Source organism: Heliangelus exortis, chromosome 23, assembly GCF_036169615.1.
Source record: "Heliangelus exortis chromosome 23, bHelExo1.hap1, whole genome shotgun sequence".
NCBI lineage: Eukaryota > Metazoa > Chordata > Aves > Apodiformes > Trochilidae > Heliangelus > Heliangelus exortis.
Genome location: NC_092444.1, coordinates 6,894,909 through 6,915,176, shown reverse-complemented (window position 1 = coordinate 6,915,176; position 20,268 = coordinate 6,894,909). Strand labels below are relative to the sequence as shown.

The window sequence follows — 20,268 nt, the reverse complement described above, 5'->3', positions numbered from 1 at the left end:
TGGTTAAATCACTCCATTTATGTACTGCACAGCTGATGGAGGAAAGAAAAGCAAATTCAGTTACTGGGAAATGGCTTTAACTGCACAAACCAAGAGACCAATTCTTATCAGTCCCAGCACTCGATAACTGAAGGCAACAGAAACTTCACAGGGCTGTGACAGGCAAAGAGCTGGGAGTTCCTGAAGAAAGCACCACAGTTCACTGGAGGGTAACTTAGATTCAGCTTCCAAGTAAAGCAGAGCTGCAAAAATTCCCCTCCCTCACCTGTAAGCTACAAAGTCTCCCAACTGCTGGTAAATAGTGCTGAGCATTAGCTGGTACATGCTCTGAGATCCCCACAGTTTCAAACTCAGCTCCAGCAGTGTTTGCTTGCTTAGGAGGTGGCTCAGTGTTTCAATCAAATTAACAGCAACAAGCAGGAAACATTGTAGGGAAGTTGAAAAGCTGACACGGAAAATGCAATGTCAGATCCACTCAGCACTTTAAAAACTATTTGGTATGTGCCATGTTGTTGCTGGCAGAGTAGGCAGAGATGTATAAAAAAAGGTTTTCATTGACATTTAAATATATTTCTATATGAATGTCTCACAGAACAAAAAAATAAAGTCTTTTCATCACAAATACTGCAGCATTAAAATAAACACTTACTAAAATAAACAATGAGTGATATACATATATATATTTGAGTGTGTATACTATAGAGTGAATCATATTGTTGCTTTTTAAGTCACAAAAGCACAATATAAATATGGAATTTCCTGTGAACTTTTTTTTTTTTTCCCTGTTGTAATAAAAATACATTCTTTACAGTTAAAGTAAAACTAGTGCAAGTCCATTCTGCTGCTCCTGCTCCCCCAGCTGCCCAGATCCCGATCATTTACAGGGCACTTCGTACTTAAAGATGACGCTGAAGATTTTCCCCCCGAGGCGATCAGCCAGCCACGAGTTCTTGATCACCGCCAGCTTGAGGCTCTCGCACTTCAGAGCCGCGTAGTAATTGGTGTGGATGGCCCTGCCCATGCCCTCGATGATCACCAGGTCCGTCTGCCTCTCCCTCACCAGCACGGCCAAACCCTGATCCAGGCGGCTGCAAAGAGAGGAGGGGATCAGAACCAGCACCTGGCACCCAGCAGTCGGGTTTGGGCTGTTCTGTGAATTCAGCGTTTAGAGGGGGGGAGATGGAATTTGTGGGGGAATTACAGGAGCACTTTAAATGAGGCTGAAAGGTGGTGTTGGGCCTCATTAAATGGGTGCAGACTTGGGGTAAGTTCTGTCTCCAAGAGAGAAACAAATCAAGCAGGCTTCCAACATAAAATGCTTCTCAAGAGTCAGGTGGATTTCTGGGTTATCAGCTGACAACATCCATAACCAAGCTGCTCCTGAACCTGACAGTGTCACTGCTGAACACACAAAGGATAAGCAGGCTGTCCAACAATTAGTAAATGATTGATGAGGTTTACAAGTCTGTAAATCCAGAGTGATCTGAGATACTCCAGAGCTGTCTCTGAGCATCCTGCAGCTGATGGAGACAAATAATATTTTGCCAACATACCTTAGATCTAGACAGGGAGAACTGGAACCTGTCTGAACCAACAGCAGTTTCTCATCCCTCAGTGCAGATCTTTATTAAAAAAAACACGACAGAACAAACAATTAATAAACTGCCTCAGGAGGGTCACACAGGGCTGGTAAGAAGACAGATGACTGTGAGTATCTCAGTAGCCTTTGCAAAGGCTTCTGTAGTGCTAGGACTTCACCAAGAAACATCAGGTTTCCCTGAGCAAAAGGACTGTTTAGTCAGCTCAGAGAGCATCCTCTCCTGGGGATATGCTGTGAGTTAAACAGATGTATTTTTCTCTTCTTTTTAACATAAAAAATGTAGTAGCTTGAGGGCTTATCAAGGAAGGCAGAGACAAGAAATATAATTACAGACGTTGGAGGAAGATCTGATTTCTCCACTTTTCACCTCAATGAAAATAAACTCTCTGCCTGACCTTATGTTCAGGTTGCAGATTCCACCCACTCTGATAAACACGTTTGCATTTGAACTAAGGAGGCCACAAAGGAACTTTGGTGTCCCCTGGTGTGGGATGAGGGAAGTGTCCTTACTGAATGACCGGATCCATGGCTGCTATCCGCTCCGTGACGATCAGGGACTCGCTGTAGGTGACATCGTTCAGGGCTGGGCCAGAGTTACAGGCCAGGATCACCTGAGGCAGAGAAAGAGAGACCATGAATGCAGTGCCTGTGCCTCTGCCTGTGCCTCTAACTGTACCTCTGCCTGTGCCTCTGCCTGTGCCTGTGCCTGTGCCTGTGCCCGCAGGGGTTAGAGCTGCCGGCTTGGTGAAACCACCACTTGTTTGAAAAAAGGCAAAAAGAAAGCCTGGAGTCCCCATTTTCCCTCATTTTCACCAGCACCGTGGGGGCTTTGGGCCCCCTGATTCAGCAGCCCTGGGGCTGCCAGAGGCTCCTGTTGCTTTGCTGCTTTTCCCACTCTGAGTTCCAGGGATTTGGGTTATTCCCAGCTGAGGTGTGAGGAGAGTGTGGGGAGGTGAACTGCTGGCTGGTATTTAACAAACCTTGCAGCAGTCACCTGAGTGAATTCCCAATGAAAGGCACTCACCTCTGTCCCTCTGGAAAGGAGCTCTCTGACAAAAGGAAAGACTCCTAAAATTATGTCTATTCCACTGTTATCTGCGAAAATTAAGGCACATTTATGAGGGGGGCCCTCCTGTAAAAGAAAAGCAATGTGTTCAGGATTGAGTTCACAATTCAGGTCACTGAAGAGTTTGTGTTATTTTCAAATCCTTTCCCTCAGACCCCAGGTTTTATACCCTCAGATGATTGGCAGTTTTGGCTCTCTGGCTGCAGCAAAACTCATCGCTGTTACATGAGATTTACTTATATTTTATTTATGACTTTTTTCCAATAGTCTGCTCACACCAAACATTTTTGGCTATCGTTTCCAACATGGAGATTACAGGAAGAAACAAAAGCTTTTCAATGAGCCTTAATTAAACAGTAATAGAGATCACACAGGGCAAACAAAGCTGTGCTAATTAAGTTAATTACTTTCAGCAAGCTCTTAAATTCAGGTCAGTTTCAGGCTGGCTACTGAAGGTGGAGGAACAATCCAAGCACTCCATTTGGCCTCAAGTTCTCCAATTTATGGGTCGAGTTGTACAGAAATGAGTTGCTCTGACAAAGAAGGGACAGGACGTGGTTACTCTGAACAGCTCTGAAAGCCCCTGGGCTCCAAATGCTGCAAGGGATTCATCCAGGGTAAGGAATGAAGTGGCAGAATCACCTCCTTTCATTTCTTCCTTTATGGTAAGGCTGCTGAATTAATGTTGCTGTGTTTATTGTGAGAATTTACTTTGAATTGTCTGAACAGAATGGTGTTGAACCTGTGGGCTTATGGTCAGTGCATTTCTCTACTCCATGGTTACTAAGGGTTGCAGTCCTACCTTCAGTCGTTCCAGCCACTGGCTGTAGGAATCCTCTAACCAGGGACGTTCTGTGGCACAGACAAAATCCTTGTTAGCATTTCCTCTGGGCAAGCAGGAATTCTGTGCATTAGGAAAAGCTGGGTGCTTAAGTGATTGCAGCATCTGAGCTCAGGTTTTGAATGCTAAACACTTTGATTCAAAGAGTTCCCCAGCTCCTAATTATGGGAACAGCTCCATGAGAGCAGCCCTGGAATGGCATTTCCATGATAATGGAGCCACTGCAGGTTGGTTCCCCAGGGCCTCATCCTAGGGTGGGTGGTGCTGTACCCCCCAGGACAAGAGTTTTGGGGCAGGATTAGAGCAGTTATGAAAAACAGCACAGGCAAGATACTTGGGGTATCTGTGTGGCTCAGGCTCCTGTTCCAGGAGGAGGTTTCCTATCTCAGTTCCTTTGGAACACAAACAGGAACATTCCACTGAATATTTCAGATAACTCTGGGGGAACAACTGCTCATGATTTCCTGTCACCTGGGCAGCAGAACTGCCCCAAAACCACACTCAGGATCTTCCCTGTCTCAGCAGCTCACTATCTAGTTCCAAACACCACCACAGATCTCCCCATACCTTGTAGTTTGGACTTGGCTTCTTCAAATCCAAATTGTGGCTCAGATTCCAGAACACTGCATCAGAGGAGAAATAAAGGGCACACAGTTAAACTTCTTCATTTCCCTTAAATATCCTTAAAGCATTTCTTTAGCAGGTGCTCAGCAATTTTACTGCATTGGCTGTAATGGGGAGTGTGGACAGGCCCTATGGCTGAGAAACAGAAGCTTTGTGTTTATATTAAAACCAAAAGGTTCAGATGCTCAGTAAATTGGACTCTGATGCTAAAAGAAAAAGTTGCAGCAATATAAAAATGTTTGCAGGCACTATACTAGAGGCAAAATGGAGATCTTTTGGTCTGCAAACCACCATAAAACAGTCATGATCTGAAATATCTGCATGATAAAACAGTCCTTTCCAAAGTCTGATTTGATGACTGGTCTACAAAAGCTTTTTAGAGTTGCACCTGCACAGGAGAAAAAAAAAAAAAAGGGAACTAAAATAACCAGATGCAAGTTTTTAAAGCTGCTGCCTTTGGCTCTGTGTGCAGTGAAGTAGCCCCAAAGTGGTGATGAGGACTGACATGAGGTGGCAGATTCTAAGCTGCCAGTTAAAGTTTTGCACCATCAGGCAATGCTGCTGGCAAATCTCCTAAAATTCCTTCAATCTGGCATTAAATGAGATGTAACCCATTCCCCATCTCTTGGTTCCTTCCTTAAAGAGGGTGAGAGCTACACAAACAGGGGCAGCAAGCAGAGAAACTGCTCCAGCCACTCCCAGTCCAAGCTTCTGGGTGTGGGCAACATCAGAAGCCACCCAGGAGAGCCTGAGAGTCCCCTGGGTATGAATGGACTTCTCAGGATTTTATCAGAGGGAAAAGTCCTCAAAGACACAGAAAGGGAGGGAAAGTGCTGAATGTCAGATGTTAAAGTGTCCCTTCCCCATGCTCGTGGATGGGACTTGAAAAATCAAAAATATTTCAGGACTGTTGGCATGAATATCCTTAAATTAATTCATGGTGCTGACAGGATATAAATCAAAAAGCTCTCCAAATGGTAAGAAATGTATAAATATTTACTGGTTGATAAAATAACCAGTATTCAGTCATCAGGAGACCATGCAAACTGACCTGCAGCCCACTAGATGTACCCTGTGACACAGGACAACTGGAGGCTGCAGAAAAACTGTGTTTTCCACTCCTTGTGCCACACATCCCCAAGAGCAGCACTGACACCAGTGCTACCAGCAAAGGCTGGCACAGGAAATGCTCTGGCACTTAATGCTAATGTTTACAGTGACACGTTGCTGCATTTAAAAGCTGAAAAAGTGAATTTTCCCACCCCACAACAGAGCTTGTGAATAAACACACAGCCAAGGTTTCACTGAGGTGAAACAGAAAGTACAGAGTTAGATCCGTGTAATTTATTTTTTTAAAAAAAACCCCAAACAATTGGATATTCTGCATTTTAAAAGAGTGCTTTAAAAATCTTGAACACCTACTCTGAGACTGCTTTTGCTCCCCAGTCAAAGACATTCCCAGCAAGAAGTCCTTTCACCAGAGCAAACTGCCTCTCCTCCCAGCCCAAAGAATCCAAAGATTCGATTACGCTCTGAAAGCATTTTAAGGCTATGCCATTCTCTTTCTGCTTTACCTGTAAGAAAGAGATGAAACATTGGATTTACAGACAAAAATTCCTTACCCAGGGTTGGTTGTCTCAGGCCCAAGACCACGTTCAAGCTTTCTCCTCTACGTTCATGGCCTCTAATGGACCAACAAGTTACTGTTATCAGCATGCTTAGGATCAGCAAGAAAAAGGTTTTCTGGGACTCTAATAAAAAGCTTCATTAGTGCCAGGGTACAATCTGAAGCCCCCAAATTACTCTTCTTAGTAAGTCAGAGGTGTGAGAGGTCTTGAGCAGGTTGGGGAATAGGAGAGTGGAAACACAAAAATAACTTTAGTAGTAACATGATCCACCAAACCCAGGGAATTCCCAGGAGAAGGGGGAAAAACAGTTTTTTGTTTGTTTGTTTTTTTTTTTAATCAAGAGTTTCATCATCCCATATGCTTAGAAGCTCTTGATTTTTTTCATCTTCTCTCTCCAGTGAGATCAGTGTTACATTGCCAGTTATTGTAAAAAATTAGAAGTGATAATGGGCACCATCTTTCTCTGAAGATCTTCAATGTCTTCTTTGAGTTTCCAAAAAGCAAACACAAGTAAAAAGTCACCTCACAAATTATCTACCTCTTTCTTAGAGTGAATGTAACACCTGACAATACAGCTAGGGAGAAGTTAACAACAACAACTGCCTCCTGCAGCTGCAATTTATGTATTTATTGAGAAGTACTTAAATAGCTACTCAGAGCTTTAAATTTGAAAATGGTTTTCACATTATGACAATGATCACACCATGTGCTCACCAGGACTGACACCACCAGCTGCTTCTCAGATGTACCAGACAACAAAACCTGATAATATTTTTGTTTAACATGATCCTCCCCATCAGCAGGGGTTTGTATCCCATTGCCCATTGCTGTTTCTCCTCAGAGACAACCACCAACTGGTTAAAACTGCCCCAAGGGAGTCAGTCACCTCCCCTGTGAGCCACCACTCATCCAGAATTTCAGAGTCTGGAAGAAGTTGCCCCCTGTGTAAAGCAAGAGCAGCTTACCTTGGAGTAGGGATCTGGAAAATTGAACTCATTTAAGCAGTGTTCCCTTGTGTCCAGAAGACTTCTGACAGTTAAGGTACCATATGCACTTTGAAAAGGGAGAAGGGGGAGAAAAAAAGATCAGCTGCTTCAGTTAGGAAGAAGTTAATTCCTCCTCTGTCTCCTCCCTAAGTCACAGCACATCACACAAGCACTTCAGCTAAAAGCCCCCCCACACCACACCAAACCCACTGCTGGGAAGTGGTAAATCCACTCAGAGCCTTTAAATACAGGGAGGGGAAATGTTCAAAGCCAAGGCAGATCCCTGAATCAATATGCTACCATTTTTAATAACCATGTAACAATCTTTAGCAGTAAATTTCCTGCTGAGATTATTTTTTCCATTTAATTCCAGTATGTGAGGTCTGAAAGTTCTGTGCAGCAGCCCTGGTGCTTGGCACACCAACCTGCTACAGCCTTCACCTACTGGGCTCTCAGTTTGCTCCACTTCAGAACTTAACTTTTATTCCACTTTTAGGGAGCTCTAGGTTAGATTTTCATTTTCTCTGCTCAACAGGAGCAGCCAATGATGAAAATAAGAAAACAGAGACACTTACAAAGGCTGCTGCCTGAGTGTCTGGAGCTTATTCCAGTATTTCTGTCGGAATTTCTCAGCTCTCTCCAGAGCATCCACAGAGTCTGGCTGGCTGGCTGCAGCTCGCTTTGCCACCTGGGGGAGGAATCAGGCACATGAAGCTGCCACAGTCCTTCCTCCTGCATGTAACTGAGCTGAAAAATAACCCCTGCTGCACTGCTCAGTGCCTGCAGAGCACCCAGTCCCTCCCACACAGCAGCCTCCCTTCACTCCAGCCACCAAAGTGTCATTTACAGGGCTGACACCTTGGCCCAGGGAAGGTTTATTTGCCTAATAATTCATACATGAGATTGTTGAGGGACATTTACCCCATCCAGTGCCTCCTCAAAGCAGGTCAGCCAGTATTTTCTGGCCATGGCATCATCTGTGAGGTCAACAGTGTCTGGAATATAGGTTGATGGGTCTTTCAGCAGTGGGAGGTTCACCAGGGGTCTCTCCAACCTGTCCATTTCCAGCATGTCAAACTAGGTGAGAGAAAGGAAGGAAAGAGATTTATTAGAACTTACTCAGAAATAGATTTTTGACAAATTACACTCGTAAGAAATTTGTAAGAACCTGACACAAAAACCACTGAGGTGACTGCTAGAGGACAGTAAAACACCACGAACTCTTCCAAGAGCACAGCAGTGGATGCAGCACGAAAATATTTCAAGAACCTGAATGTGTTTTTGATTGCTTGCTGCATGCCAGCTTCACTGGGAAACTGGAATTACTCTACTGTCAATAGACTTGACTATTTTTCTAGTGAAAAAGCCTCAGCACTTTCCACAGCTTCAAATCCTGCAAAAAGCTACAGCTGGGTTGTTTCTCTGGCCTGTTTGGGTTTTCTTTTTTGAACAACAAGAGATGACTGGGCTCATGCTCTTCTGTCCACTTATATTTTTCTTCTCATAGCAAATAAATAAATGCTGCTTAAAGACAGGGGAACAGCAGATTCAAAATTCCTGAGCACAGGATTTCAACTGTAGCAAAATCCAGCTGCTTTAGAGAAAGATTAAGAGAGAAATGTTCACCCTGCACCCTCAGGTGAAGGACTAGCAGCCACAGTGGTTTTTTATAAGACATTAACATCCAACCCTCACACAAGACACCACATTAAGCCACTTAAGCAGGGGCCACAAGCAACCAGCTGGAGAATAATCATGTTTTCCAACCCCCACTGCTAAGAGAAGGCACTTAATTCTAGAAAAGACAACCACATACTGTACCACTCCTTGTTCTCTGCATAGGGTAAACATCAGGGGATGTGCTCATAAGACCAGAACTCCCAGCATAATTCTCTCCCCAGCTATACTGGTTTGGATCTAGAAAAGAGAAAGAGAGAGAAACACACATAATCTGAAAATAAAACTGAAAATACTCCCGTGAGCCTAGAGTTAGCATCCCTGCAGAGGAGCTGCTTCACTACAAAAGCCATTTCCTTTTGTCTTTATAAATATTCAGAATTTTTCCCTCTAGCTCCCAAAAGAAATATTTTAACCACTTGGTGAATTACCTGGGTCTAAAGAGCTTCAACCTGAATAAGACAAAGTTCTAAAATAATTCTTTTTTGAAGCCCCTTTCCTTGTTAAGGGCTACAGCCAGCATGCCTTCAGAGCACTACTGCTGATCAGAGATAATGCCTTATTCCTAAAACCAGACCCATTTTTAACAAAACAGAATTACCAAGCCTCAAAGCACAGTGTAAGTTTCATATAAAGTTACTTCTAGAATGTTTGTTTTTATTTGAGAAAAAGCTTAATCAAATTGAGATGTGCAGTACATGCTGCAGAAGCAATGTCTTTAATTCCTCAGTGGTGGGTTCCTTGTCTAGATCTATAGAATGGGTATGAAAAAGTATTCCACATCCATTATTCTGAGATATATTTGATATTTACTAAAGCTGAGTACCATTAACAGCCTCACTACCTGTTCCCCTATAGCTAGCACATCAACAAGTAAAAAAAAAAAAAGAAAATAAAAATGGCAGGATTCAACCAAAGCACCCTGTACCCAAAGAATGCTGGACAGAAGTGTCTAATCTTTCATAAATGTCTGTGAGGCTTTTCACACTCAAACCAACACAGTTTTGAGATGCTGGTCTTCTTCAGTACATTAACTGAATTCAGAAGCTGGCCTCTTAAAGAAGGGAAAGTTCTAAAAAACCACATTTCCCCAGTTTGATTTAGAGTTACAACTGCTCTTTGAAGAAATGCAGGAAAAGAGAAGAGCCAAATTCTGCTGGCTTCTCAAGGGTGAGCAGGAAAAACAGGGAGAAATTAGGATGTCCTTGCCAAAATATATAAAACCAAAGCCCAGCATCCGTTTTTTATTAGTGCCAAATGTATTTATTTAGGCAACAACTTCCATGCAGCCTCTTAAGAGAAACTTGGACATTACACTGACATTTCAGAACACAGCATATACAGAACATAGCAGGGCTGTACTTACTGTCTTGTTCAGCTCCTTTTAAAAATGCCCCAATGGCTCCCAGGTAGCCTTCATGTCTCAGGAACAATGCCTGAACCTCTCCCTGCCACAATATGAAACATTGCAATTGGATGGTCCCTGATGGCTAACAGGTACTTCTTTGTCACTAGTTTTACACTTAATTTAATAGAAACAACTAGAAGCTGGTAGTATTTATTTCTGCTACATTCTAACACATTCAGTAACTTTAATGGTGCTTCTGAAACCCAGCTGCAGGGGGAACTGCTCAAATACATCATTGCACACTTATTAAACAGCTGGGGGGAAAAAAACCCAAACAAAGACATGCAGAAGGGGTGTGTGCTCTGAGGCAGCACACCCAGGGAAGCAGAGGGAAGGCAGTGCCTTCACTGGGAAAGGCCACTGCATGGGGCCATGAATATTCAACTCCTCTTGCTTGAGCAGGCTGGAAATCCCAGGTCACCATCAGCCTGAGTGTGTGCCACCACCCATCAGCACATCTGGGACACTGCTCATTATTCCATGACACTGCTGTTCAACAGCCCACAGCTGACAGACACTGGATACATTGTCCACAGGCAAGCATTTCCCCCACCAAATCCATGTAATTGTTCCAATAATCCAGGAATGCTAAGGAGACACAGAAACCCCTCCATCCCAGCCCCAGGGCTCTTAGGGCTGGGTGAGAAACTGCTCTCCCTGAAGCCTGTCAGAACAGCCAGCACCCAGCTGTGCCAGGGTTAAAGATCAGCCACACTGCACAGTGACATCTGGATTTGAGTTGCTCCTCAAGCTATTCTTAAAATAATCTGAAGCTGTAGTTTTGTGATTGTTTTCTTGAAACCCCACCAAGCTGTACAGAAAGGGACTGCAATGTTTGAAATAAGGGGGGGGGCAAAGCAGCATACAGGAGTTGCTTGCCTGAAGCACTGAGATGAGAAAAAAAAAAAGTGTCACCTATTGTAAAAAACTTTAAAAGTGCAGGAACTAATCCACCTGTAACAACCACGAAGTGAGCTTTTAGACTTGACTATTTTTCCAGTGAAAAAGTTTCAGTACTTTCCACAGCTTCAAATCCTGCAAAAAGCTACAGCTGGGCTTTTTTTTTTTTTTTTTTGGTCTGTTTGGGTTTTCTTTTTTGAGCAACAAACAGCAAAAACCCCCACTGCTCCTGACTGCTCCCTGTCTCAGCAGAACTATCCCACACTGCACAGCCTATGGGGTGAAAAGAAATAGATTGCAAGTCAGCAAGAGGAATTGAATAACAATGGTAGCTATCTAAGAAAATAGTGAAAACTCATTACTTGGCAGCTACAAGACAGACTGTCAGTCAAAAAAGAATACTAAAGAGAGAGAGAGAGAGGGAGGAGGAAGAGAGAGAGAGGCCAGACAGAACTCCCAGGCAATTCACATTTATTTTACCCCTCCCACAGCAGATCCTTGCAGCCCTGCCTTACCTACCTAATCAGCAGCCCTCTAAGCTGACCTTGTGTGCAATTTCATTTATTTAAGTCTCCCAACAACCTAGAAAGGTAACTAAACACATGGCTCTGCTGTCAGGGAAATCTCTGTTTTCATTACCTTGGAGAAGAAGTTGATGCTGTAGGTTATTGTGCGCATGGTCACGGGGTGGCCACGGATAAAGAATCCTCCAAAATATATTTTATCCAGGTTATGGAGTTTGGCATAGAGGCAGGCAAGCTGGCCAATGTCATTGCTGATCATATGTAGTAAGCTTTTTGCCATATCTTCTTTGGAAAATTCTGAAAGAAATAGTAAAACCAAATTAAACACAAGAGAAGAAAGCTCCTTTCTGGCAGCCTACGGATGGAGAAAAAAAAAACCCACAGGAGTGTGTAGCAGCCCACCAAAAAATTTATTAAAAAAAAGTACTTCAGACAACAAGGAATGTGCATTTGACTGAAGGTACCATGGAAAAACCACTAAGCTTCTGTGGAATAATTGCAGCAGCAAATGGCAAGAACTCCACTTCTTTTCTCTAATAACCACAGGTGACTGTTCCTCCATCCACCTGGACCTGAGGTGCACTGCAAGCATTTTATTGCACTACTGCAAATAAAATTGCAGATTACAGTAAATCACTATCATGGGTCCTTTTCTGGACCAAGAAAGCCACAGGTATTTCCCACAGAAATGAATAAACACTGGGCTAACCAGACAGCTACTTCTGGTGTTTGCCCAGATTCATGCAATCCCAAACTGAAATGCCTGTTTGTAAGGCAGCACTACATCCCATTTTTAACCAACAAAATATTGTGTGTAGGCAGGATCATGGTTATTTTCCAGCTCTTTTAACTGTACAGCACATCTTGGGTAGCTCTTTTCTATACCAATACCTTTATCTGCTGTTGTAGACTTCCCAAAGCTGCTGGCTATCAGATTTCCACTCAGCCCCAGGGTCTGGTAGGCACCTCCATAGACATCTTTCACCAGCATGTCTACATTTGTGTGCTGCCCCCTTGAAGCCAGTTGCAGCAATTCATCAAATTTCTGAGGAGGAGAAGCAGAGTTACTCAACCTTCCCTGGACAACCCAGAGCTCTGCAGCATCCTGACTGGCCAAAACCAGGGGCTTTGGCTTGCCTTAGAATCAACCCTGCCAGAAAACAATCATTTTCTTTTTAATTACAAGGACTTATCCATGGTTCATATCTTATCAAATATACTGATCCCAGGTGAAGCTGCTTTAGTGATGAAAGGCACAACCCTCCTCTGCTGCTGTCTGCAGTTACCTGCAAATAATTTATTGAATTGCCCCTGAAAACTAGACATAGAGCAGCAGGTATGAAATAGTCAGGGGACTTGTTAATCTCTTATCTTGAAATTAAGTCAGAAAGACACTAAAAGCAAACAGAACAATGTCTTCTTGATACATGAGAAAAAAGTGTTTAAAAATCAAAAAACTGTCTGCCTTTACTGCTAGAGAAATGCATTGATGTCCCTGAAATGAAGCCTGTTTGCAATCTGCATCATCCCAGTACTTAATTTGTAAGTCTACTAACCCTGATTTCTTCTTTTACAAAATCAGAGAGAATTAAGAGCAAGCACTGTCATGTTCCAAGGTTTCTTTTTTGAAAAGCATCAAACAAAATATTGCAAGTATGTGTCTTCCCTTTGACATTTTCTTACTTGGTGCATATGTAACTCTAGCTTTTTCCACACTGCTGGTATTTAGGGACACCTATTCAAGCCACGTGGATCTTTTAAAACAGGAAAACCAGGCATGATTTAAGAGCTGAGTTAGGCAGAGCAGTACTAAATAAGGATTTATTCTGGCAGATTACCAGCCTGAGATTTAAGTGACAAACCCCTGAAACTGTAACATGCAGCAGAGTGGGTTAGAATTCCTTCTCTCTGCCCCCAGGCATTTTGCATTAATTGGGTGCTCTCTGCTGACAGTGGTGCAGGAACCAGGCAGGCACCTCAGGTTTAAAAACAGGACAGAAAATGAACAGGATGTTCTGAGGAGGCTGCTTCTCTACTACAGAAATTATTCAGCCTTGCTGACAAACGTGCTACCAGTGGGAATCAGGTTCCTATCAGATTTCTCCCTATGTTCTACAAGTATCTTTTTGCATTTAATGTTTCCTTTTATGCATCAGAAGCACCCAGAATATGAGCATAAATCAAGCTACATTTCAAGCTGCCTCTTAGCATCTCCTGAAATCCCACATCCCTTAACATTGACCCTTGGATACCTTTGTTTTTGTGAGCAATGCTCCAAGACCCCAGAAGGTTCCACCTCCAATTGAACTCCCTCCAATCCATTCAAATTTGTCTTCTGTTTCTACCTGTCAACAAAACACAGCAGATTTGTCTAGAGAGCCCTATAATAACTGTAACACAGATATGAAGGTTTGGGGTTTTTTTGAACAATAGAATTATTGTAGGTGCAGCTATTTAACTGTGAGGTTAAATAAATATCAGGTGAGAAGTTCTCCAGAGGTACATGTTCCACATGCTTACACCACAAGCAGTTTCTGACATCTTTCTATTTAACTCTTGGCCAACAGTCTTAAATACAGACATCAAATTTGGTCCCCTCAACAGTGTACAAATACAAATATTAAAAGTCAGTCTGCTCTGACAGCCTTTGTCCTCACTGGTTAATAACAACTTCTCTAAACACTGAATTAAATGTGATTAAAAAGAAACTACACAGTGAATGGAAGTGCATACATAACTCCACAAGAAAGGGAAATTTAAAAAAGATAATAATTTATTCCTAAATTTTGTATTGCCTAAGAAGAAACAACTACAAATCTGAAACAGTCAGATGCTTCAGATAACCTTTATTGAATTCTACCATAAAACATTTTAGCAACCACTCACCTTCACTATAGAAACCCCAGAGCCAATATTCACCAGTAAATAAGGGAAAATATTTGGGTGGTTCATCTGGAACCTGAACTCTGTGTCTGAGTCTTTCTGGTATGCAAACACTTCATGGGGTATGTTCCTTAGCACGAAGTTGCATCCTTTAATTAGGCAGGTCATTACATCTTCTTTATCTACTCTGAGAGGAAGGGGGAGAAAAAACCCTTACATAAATTCCACAGTCCCATTGATAAGAGAGTGTATTTTTAGAACAGAACTTTATTTAAAGACTTTACAGACAGGAGATGGTAACACACCCCCCATGGTGAAAAGTCCTGATCTCCTAAATATGAAACCTACAGCCACGTATGTTCTGATGCTCATCACACAGTCATTGTAATCTTATATTAATTATGCTGACATTAAAAATAATCCTGCTCCCTGTTTGCTTCAGCACCCTCGTGCCAGCACAACAAAAATAAAATAGGTCAGGAGACTTATCTGGAAATTAACCTAACAAGACAATTTTCTAACACAATAATTTTCTATTACTTTTATAAAGGCAGCAAAGCCCCCTCAACATTTCAGCACATGCTCAGGCCAGATCAATGTGACTGTGAAGAGCCCATCACTGGGATTATGGAGCACAGGAAAAACAGACTTCTTACAAGGATAATAGGATTTGCAGCTGTACCTATGAGTATGCAGCCAGGGAACATGGTACATATTTCAGATAAGGTGAGTGATGCAGCCAAGGGAGCCAACAATGACACTTGGGAACTTCTAGATGTTATGTGTTACTGCTGATCTCTGGTAAATTTCTTAAATATGCCAAATTCCTCACAGGAAATACCACAGGCTGTGTTGAAAACATAGGCAAAGCACAAATATACACCTCAATTAATGCAGAATGCTTTGTGTTCCTCAGGATGGAGGGGGTGCTGCTTTTTGGGCCTGTGGGCTAATTAAGAATGTCAGAAACCAGGTGCACCACGTGAGAAAAGGGAGGAACTGCTTCCTTGTCTTGATTAATTGGCACAGCCAATTAAGGTGCTGGTGCAGGCTGGTTTGAAAAAAAAACAGTTAACAGGATCCTACCTATCAGAAGAAGAAGGTAATTAGAAAAAGTAGTTTAAAAGCAGGTAAATGCAGCACCTGGAAGCTCAGAGACTGAATGGCAAGGTGAGCAGTGCCTGGAAGTTCTCCCCCAGTAACATCAGGTAAGGTTTTATATTGGTGTTATTTAAATGACATTTTTATCTTTACTTGCAGTTTTTTAGGGTTTTATCTTTAGTTTAGTTTTTTTGCAGTTTTTTAGCTTATTGTGTTTGAAAAGAGTGTTTGAAAGGTAAATTCATGAGACTGCTCTTCAGTCTGCTGCAGGCCTTAAAAATGGAGTAGGTGCAAGTTAGACCCTCTATAGAAAAAAAAAAAAAAAAAAAAAAGCTGTGATAATATGCTGCTTTTCTCTGTTTACTGTGTTTCTCCTCAATCCTGTGCTTGTGTCTGTTGGCTCTGTTCCTGAACCTCTTCATGTGTCAGTTAATGATACAGTTATCTTTTTGCAGCTGATGTTCCCTAACAAGCCAACTCAGCTTGGCCTGAGCAGGGCTTTTTAGGGCAGATATGAAAAACAGCCACTTAAAATCTTATCAAAAAAGGAAGGGACTTCTACAGAAAAGTTGAAACAGTTCCACTTACTTCAACCCCAATTTCTTCTCAATGAGATCTTTGAATTTATAGGCACCACCACCTGTAGCTTTGATGACTTTTGTCTCTGTATTGACAAGATGATCTTTGATGAAATCTAGGCAGGTTTCAATGTAAGTGTTTTCAAATTTAATGAAGTGAAGTCGTGCTGTAATCTCTTCCTGAACAGCTATTTCATACAAAGGTTCATTTTCTATGTCCTTTAAAAGAGAAAAGAAATTCTTGCAGTTCATTTAAAATCCTTTCCTCAAGAAAGAATGCTGGGTGCTAAACTCATGCTAATTGTTATATTCCAGGGGAAATTAGCCAAGGGTTATGACCAGGAGCCACACACCCAGCTGCAGCCCAAATGCTTGGGGCTGGCTGTGTCAGCACACACTTGAATGTGTGTTTAAAAGAAACATTTACTTCAGAGAAACAGATGTCACAGAAGGTCATATTTATAAAACTATAAATTATAGACAAAATTTTGTATAGAGCAAGTTACTGGATGGGTTTCAGATGAAATTTCTATTCTTCTATAAGAACCCAGCCCAGTACTTTACTCCTATGAGACAACTGTATGCAATTAATTAATGATACAATCCTCACCTTTCCAGAATGATCAAAGGATCTCACTCTTGCCACTTTGTGCTGTACAGTTGAGTAATAAGCCAACTTGGTTAATGAACCACCTGTTAAGAGTTTGACAAGTTATGATAATGCCTTATCTTAGAGCAAACAATATAACTTATGTTTATGTATGCTTAACCTAAGAGTTCTTGGCTTTTCCTATCTCAGCTAAAGCCAGATATAATTAAGCTAAATGCATAATGCACTGAGCCACAGAAACCTCCTCTGGAAACTGATTTGGCACAGTTTGCTTCAGCAATTAATTTCTCACCAGATAAACTCTATCTAAAGCTATGCTTTATACATTCTCCCCTTCCTCTCTTGGTTTTTAAAGACTTAAATCTATCCAGAACACCAGATGAGACATGTAACCAGGCTTTATAAACTAATCCCACAACTCTAATTCCACTCTGACCCACAGAAAGGACCCATTCCAGCTGTTATTTTCACAGGCATGAGAGAAGCAGGTTGTGAAGGAGACTGGCAGACTGGTGATATGTGTATTAGGGAGCACACATTCTTTCCACTACACTCTGGAAACCCTGCGCAGAGCAGTGTTCAGCAGAGGACTTGTGTCCTGTGGCAGAGGAACACCTTCCTGCCTTCCCTATTAAATAGCTCCACTGCTAATTGCTCAACATCAGCAGAAGGTGGGAGCCAGCATTTGTAGTTCTGCAGACCTCAGGTGAATCAACACTCAGCACAGTCCCCTGCCTGCTGCTCGGGTGTCACTTTGTGCATTGTTGTCTCTGTCCCTCGGTGCAGGCAGCTGGACACCCAGGAATGTGACATTACTGTGACATTACTGTGACATTCTCGGCCTTAGGACGCGGGGAGAGCCTGAGGGAAGGAGCCCTGCCGGCTGCTGCTGAGGCCTCCAGCTCCCCCCTCACCGCCGCAGCCCCCCGGCTCCCCCCTGTCCCTTTTCTTCCCTCAAGGCCGCTCAGGATTGCGGAGGGGCAGGCCCAGGGGAGCGGGCACTGCTCCCACCGCATCCTCCCTTCCCTCAGGTTGCTGAGGCGGGGAGCGAGGGCCCTGTCCCCTTCAGGCCGCGCTGCCCGCCCTCCCCTCAGGGCGACCGCCGGGGTTGCCGCTCCCGCCCGGGCCGCCAAGGACAGCCCCAGGCTGCCCCAGCCCCGGTTCTCCCCGCGGCCCGTTACCCGCCGCGGGCGGCACGCTGGGCCTTGTAGTGCCGTTCCCCGCCTGCCCCTGACGGCTGCGGGGCAGGGGGAACTACGAGCCCCGCCGTGCCCCGCACCGTCCCGCCGCCGCGGGGCCTGCCGGGAGCTGTAGTTCGCACCAGGCAGCCCGCAACAACACGGGCGCCTCAGGGGACTACATCTCCCAGCGTGCCCCGCGCCCCGGCGGCCGCCCGGCCCCACGGAGTCCCCTCAGGAGGCGAGAGCCGCCGCCCGTTCCTCGGCCGTCGCCCCCTGGCTGCCGTCCCCCTCCTCCCCGCGGCTGCCGCCCCGGTTACCGATGTCTATGGCGAAGCGTTTGGCGTTCTCGAGGTTGCGGAAGATTTCGTCGGGCGGGAGGGTGATGCTCTTGTCCAAACTGCCGTGACCGCCGCTACCTCGCCCGCCCCGCTCCGCCATTTTGAACGCGACCCGCTCCTCGCCCGTCCTCATCGGTATGCAAATGTATGTGCATATATTTGCATACTAATGACCAGACGCATAGATTATGTTAATGAGACGAGGAGCGCGAGCCGCCCGGCTTTCCCGCCCAGCCGTGAGGCAGCGTCCGTTACCTCAGCGCCGCCATCGACACCGCGCAGCGCAGCGAGGGGAGCCCGGGACACCCCCCCCAGACCGCGGCTGCTGGCAGTAAGTCCGTCCCCCAGAGTAGTTGAGAGGTGGGGAAAAAAGAGCCAGAAAGGTGAAAGGACGTTTCAAGGTCATTTAGGGGGCGAACAGAGCCCGCTGAGATGTAGCTAGGCGCTTTGGGGGTTGGTTGGTCGGCATCAGGCCCCGCCAGAAGTTAAGCCCTGTGGTCCCCTGGTAATTTTTTATTATATCCCAGGGGAACACGGCTTTGGGTCGCAGCTGGAGTTGTGCCTCACACATATACACACTGAGCTGTGCCTGTCCCAAAAAACCCACGAAATTCCCTGGATTTCACACTGTTCCCTGCCTAATGCAAGCCACAAGAACATGATACGTAACATTAAGTATTGCCTTGGCAAGCTTTATGTATTAATAGAAAGTATTTTCTGTCTCTGGGAGTCAGGCATAGATTTTCTGGTGTTCACCCTTCTCTGTGACCTTTTCTTGACAAGTCTCTTGGCTCTAAATTTTCAAAGAATTTGTGTGGTTAGGCATGCCTCTATTTTTGTCTTGTGTTGAAAGAACTAGGGTTTAATAATTTGGAGTTATATGGTCTCTGCTGTGGAAAACAGCATTGCAGAGCTTCCCAATGGACACAAAACTGGTGAGGCAATTAAATAGCAATTCTGAATATCTTTCCTTTTCCTGAAATCTTTGTCTCATGGTCTTTAACCCCAGGGAAATCAGCTACACGAACTACTCAAAAAAAAGAATGACTTGCTGGATTTGTTAACTAGGTTTTTATTTATTTTTGCACTGTTAAAAGTTTCTGCAACTTCTGAAGTTCAAGATTAATTTCTGGCACAGATTATACAATATGTGCAGCTCACAGATAACATGACATAGCATCCTCTAAGGACAGTAAAGAATTCACATTCTCCCCTGGTGGTAGGGTACCAAAGAATAAATACAATTTGTACACCTGCCTTTCATGAAAGACTTTGATAAAAATATATCATAAAATCAACAACACAGCTGTAACCTTCTTTCCTATAAGGATATAAAAACAAGCTTTTGCCTTTATAAAAGGCACACATATCCTGAACCTCACAAACAGTACTCTGACTTTGTGAGCAAGACATCCCGAGGAATTTCCTCTACATAGTTTGAGTTATGGTTTAACCATTTTCAAAGCATGCTCAGTACAGCCTACAAATATTATAGAACCCATTGTGGCACCTGTGGGAAAGCTGGGGTTTCAAATGTGTCCAGTCAGCCTGGCTGCTCCTCTGCAGACACCTGGGGCCCCCAGGGCTACAGCCACGGGCAGGAGTAGCTCAGAGCACTTAGGAGACTCAAGGAGGGCAGATCTGAGTAAAAGGCTCTGCCTGAAAAGACACTTTTGAAAATGCTAGCCCAAGCATCTTAGAAGTTACAGCTTTCTCCACAGGTACAGGCATACAACCTTGCTAAGGTTAAGAACAGTCAGTGTTCCTCTCTGAACAACTCCTCAGCCCTCCTCGCGGGAGGATTACATCTCGCATTCTTTTAGAATAACTTTCTTTCCACGTGGTGGGATCATTTCAGTCCTTCTGGGAGAAGGGAAGCAAACGTCCGAGCATAGTAATGCTCTGCAAAAGGAAAGCATTCTTCCCTACTTGTGAGAGGAGTGGGGGGACTTGCTATACAAGTCACAATCTCCTCTGGAATATGAGCAAATGTCCAGGAAACGCAGAAGCATACTCTTGGCCTACCAAGGCCTCCAGAGGCTGCAGGAGGGTTTCAGTGCTGCTTGTTTTGCAGGGGGCTGGTGTGTGGAAGCAGGTAGAGAAGAACCAGAGTCCTTAGGCACTGCTTGTGACCTCTGGAAGTGGCAGATCAGCTTCATCCGGGTTTCTGTGCTTGCTGAATGGAGAGACAGGAACTGCAGAGCTTCCTTGAGGCACCAGGCATACCCTTCACAATAATCCTGCTGTAGGCTTTTGGCAGATGCTGCAAAAGCTGCAAGGGCAGAAAAGAAGTGTTACACGGGGAGGCTCAGGTTGGAGTTTT

At 44.0% G+C, this 20,268-nt stretch overlaps 2 protein-coding genes and 1 long non-coding RNA gene across 3 annotated transcripts in view; 1 reads left to right on the top strand and 2 right to left on the bottom strand.

Moving 5' to 3' along the window:
• Window positions 1–548: 548 nt before the first annotated feature.
• Window positions 549–18,145, bottom strand: PANK4 (pantothenate kinase 4 (inactive)). Its single transcript, XM_071766809.1, has 19 exons — window positions 17,925–18,145; window positions 16,427–16,509; window positions 15,827–16,035; window positions 14,141–14,324; window positions 13,507–13,599; window positions 12,146–12,299; window positions 11,370–11,551; window positions 9,789–9,870; window positions 8,562–8,662; window positions 7,667–7,822; window positions 7,321–7,433; window positions 6,725–6,812; window positions 5,554–5,705; window positions 4,075–4,130; window positions 3,469–3,518; window positions 2,625–2,732; window positions 2,111–2,211; window positions 1,554–1,622; window positions 549–1,088 (listed from the first exon to the last, which is right to left on the bottom strand). The coding sequence occupies exons 1-19, from the start codon at window positions 18,076–18,078 to the stop codon at window positions 875–877; spliced, it is 2,349 nt and encodes a 782-aa protein (XP_071622910.1). The 5' UTR covers window positions 18,079–18,145; the 3' UTR covers window positions 549–874.
• The window catches only part of LOC139806758 (uncharacterized), a 23,163-nt gene continuing 20,968 nt past the window's right edge, over window positions 18,074–20,268 (top strand). The window contains exon 1 of the long non-coding RNA XR_011730343.1: window positions 18,074–18,379. This is a non-coding gene — a long non-coding RNA (uncharacterized lncRNA). The remainder of the gene's footprint in view (window positions 18,380–20,268) is intronic.
• Window positions 18,998–20,268, bottom strand: part of HES5 (hes family bHLH transcription factor 5) — a 1,707-nt gene continuing 436 nt past the window's right edge. The window contains exon 3 of the mRNA XM_071766813.1: window positions 18,998–20,217. Within this exon, the coding sequence (XP_071622914.1) occupies window positions 19,967–20,217 (251 nt within the window). The 3' untranslated portion in view covers window positions 18,998–19,966. The remainder of the gene's footprint in view (window positions 20,218–20,268) is intronic.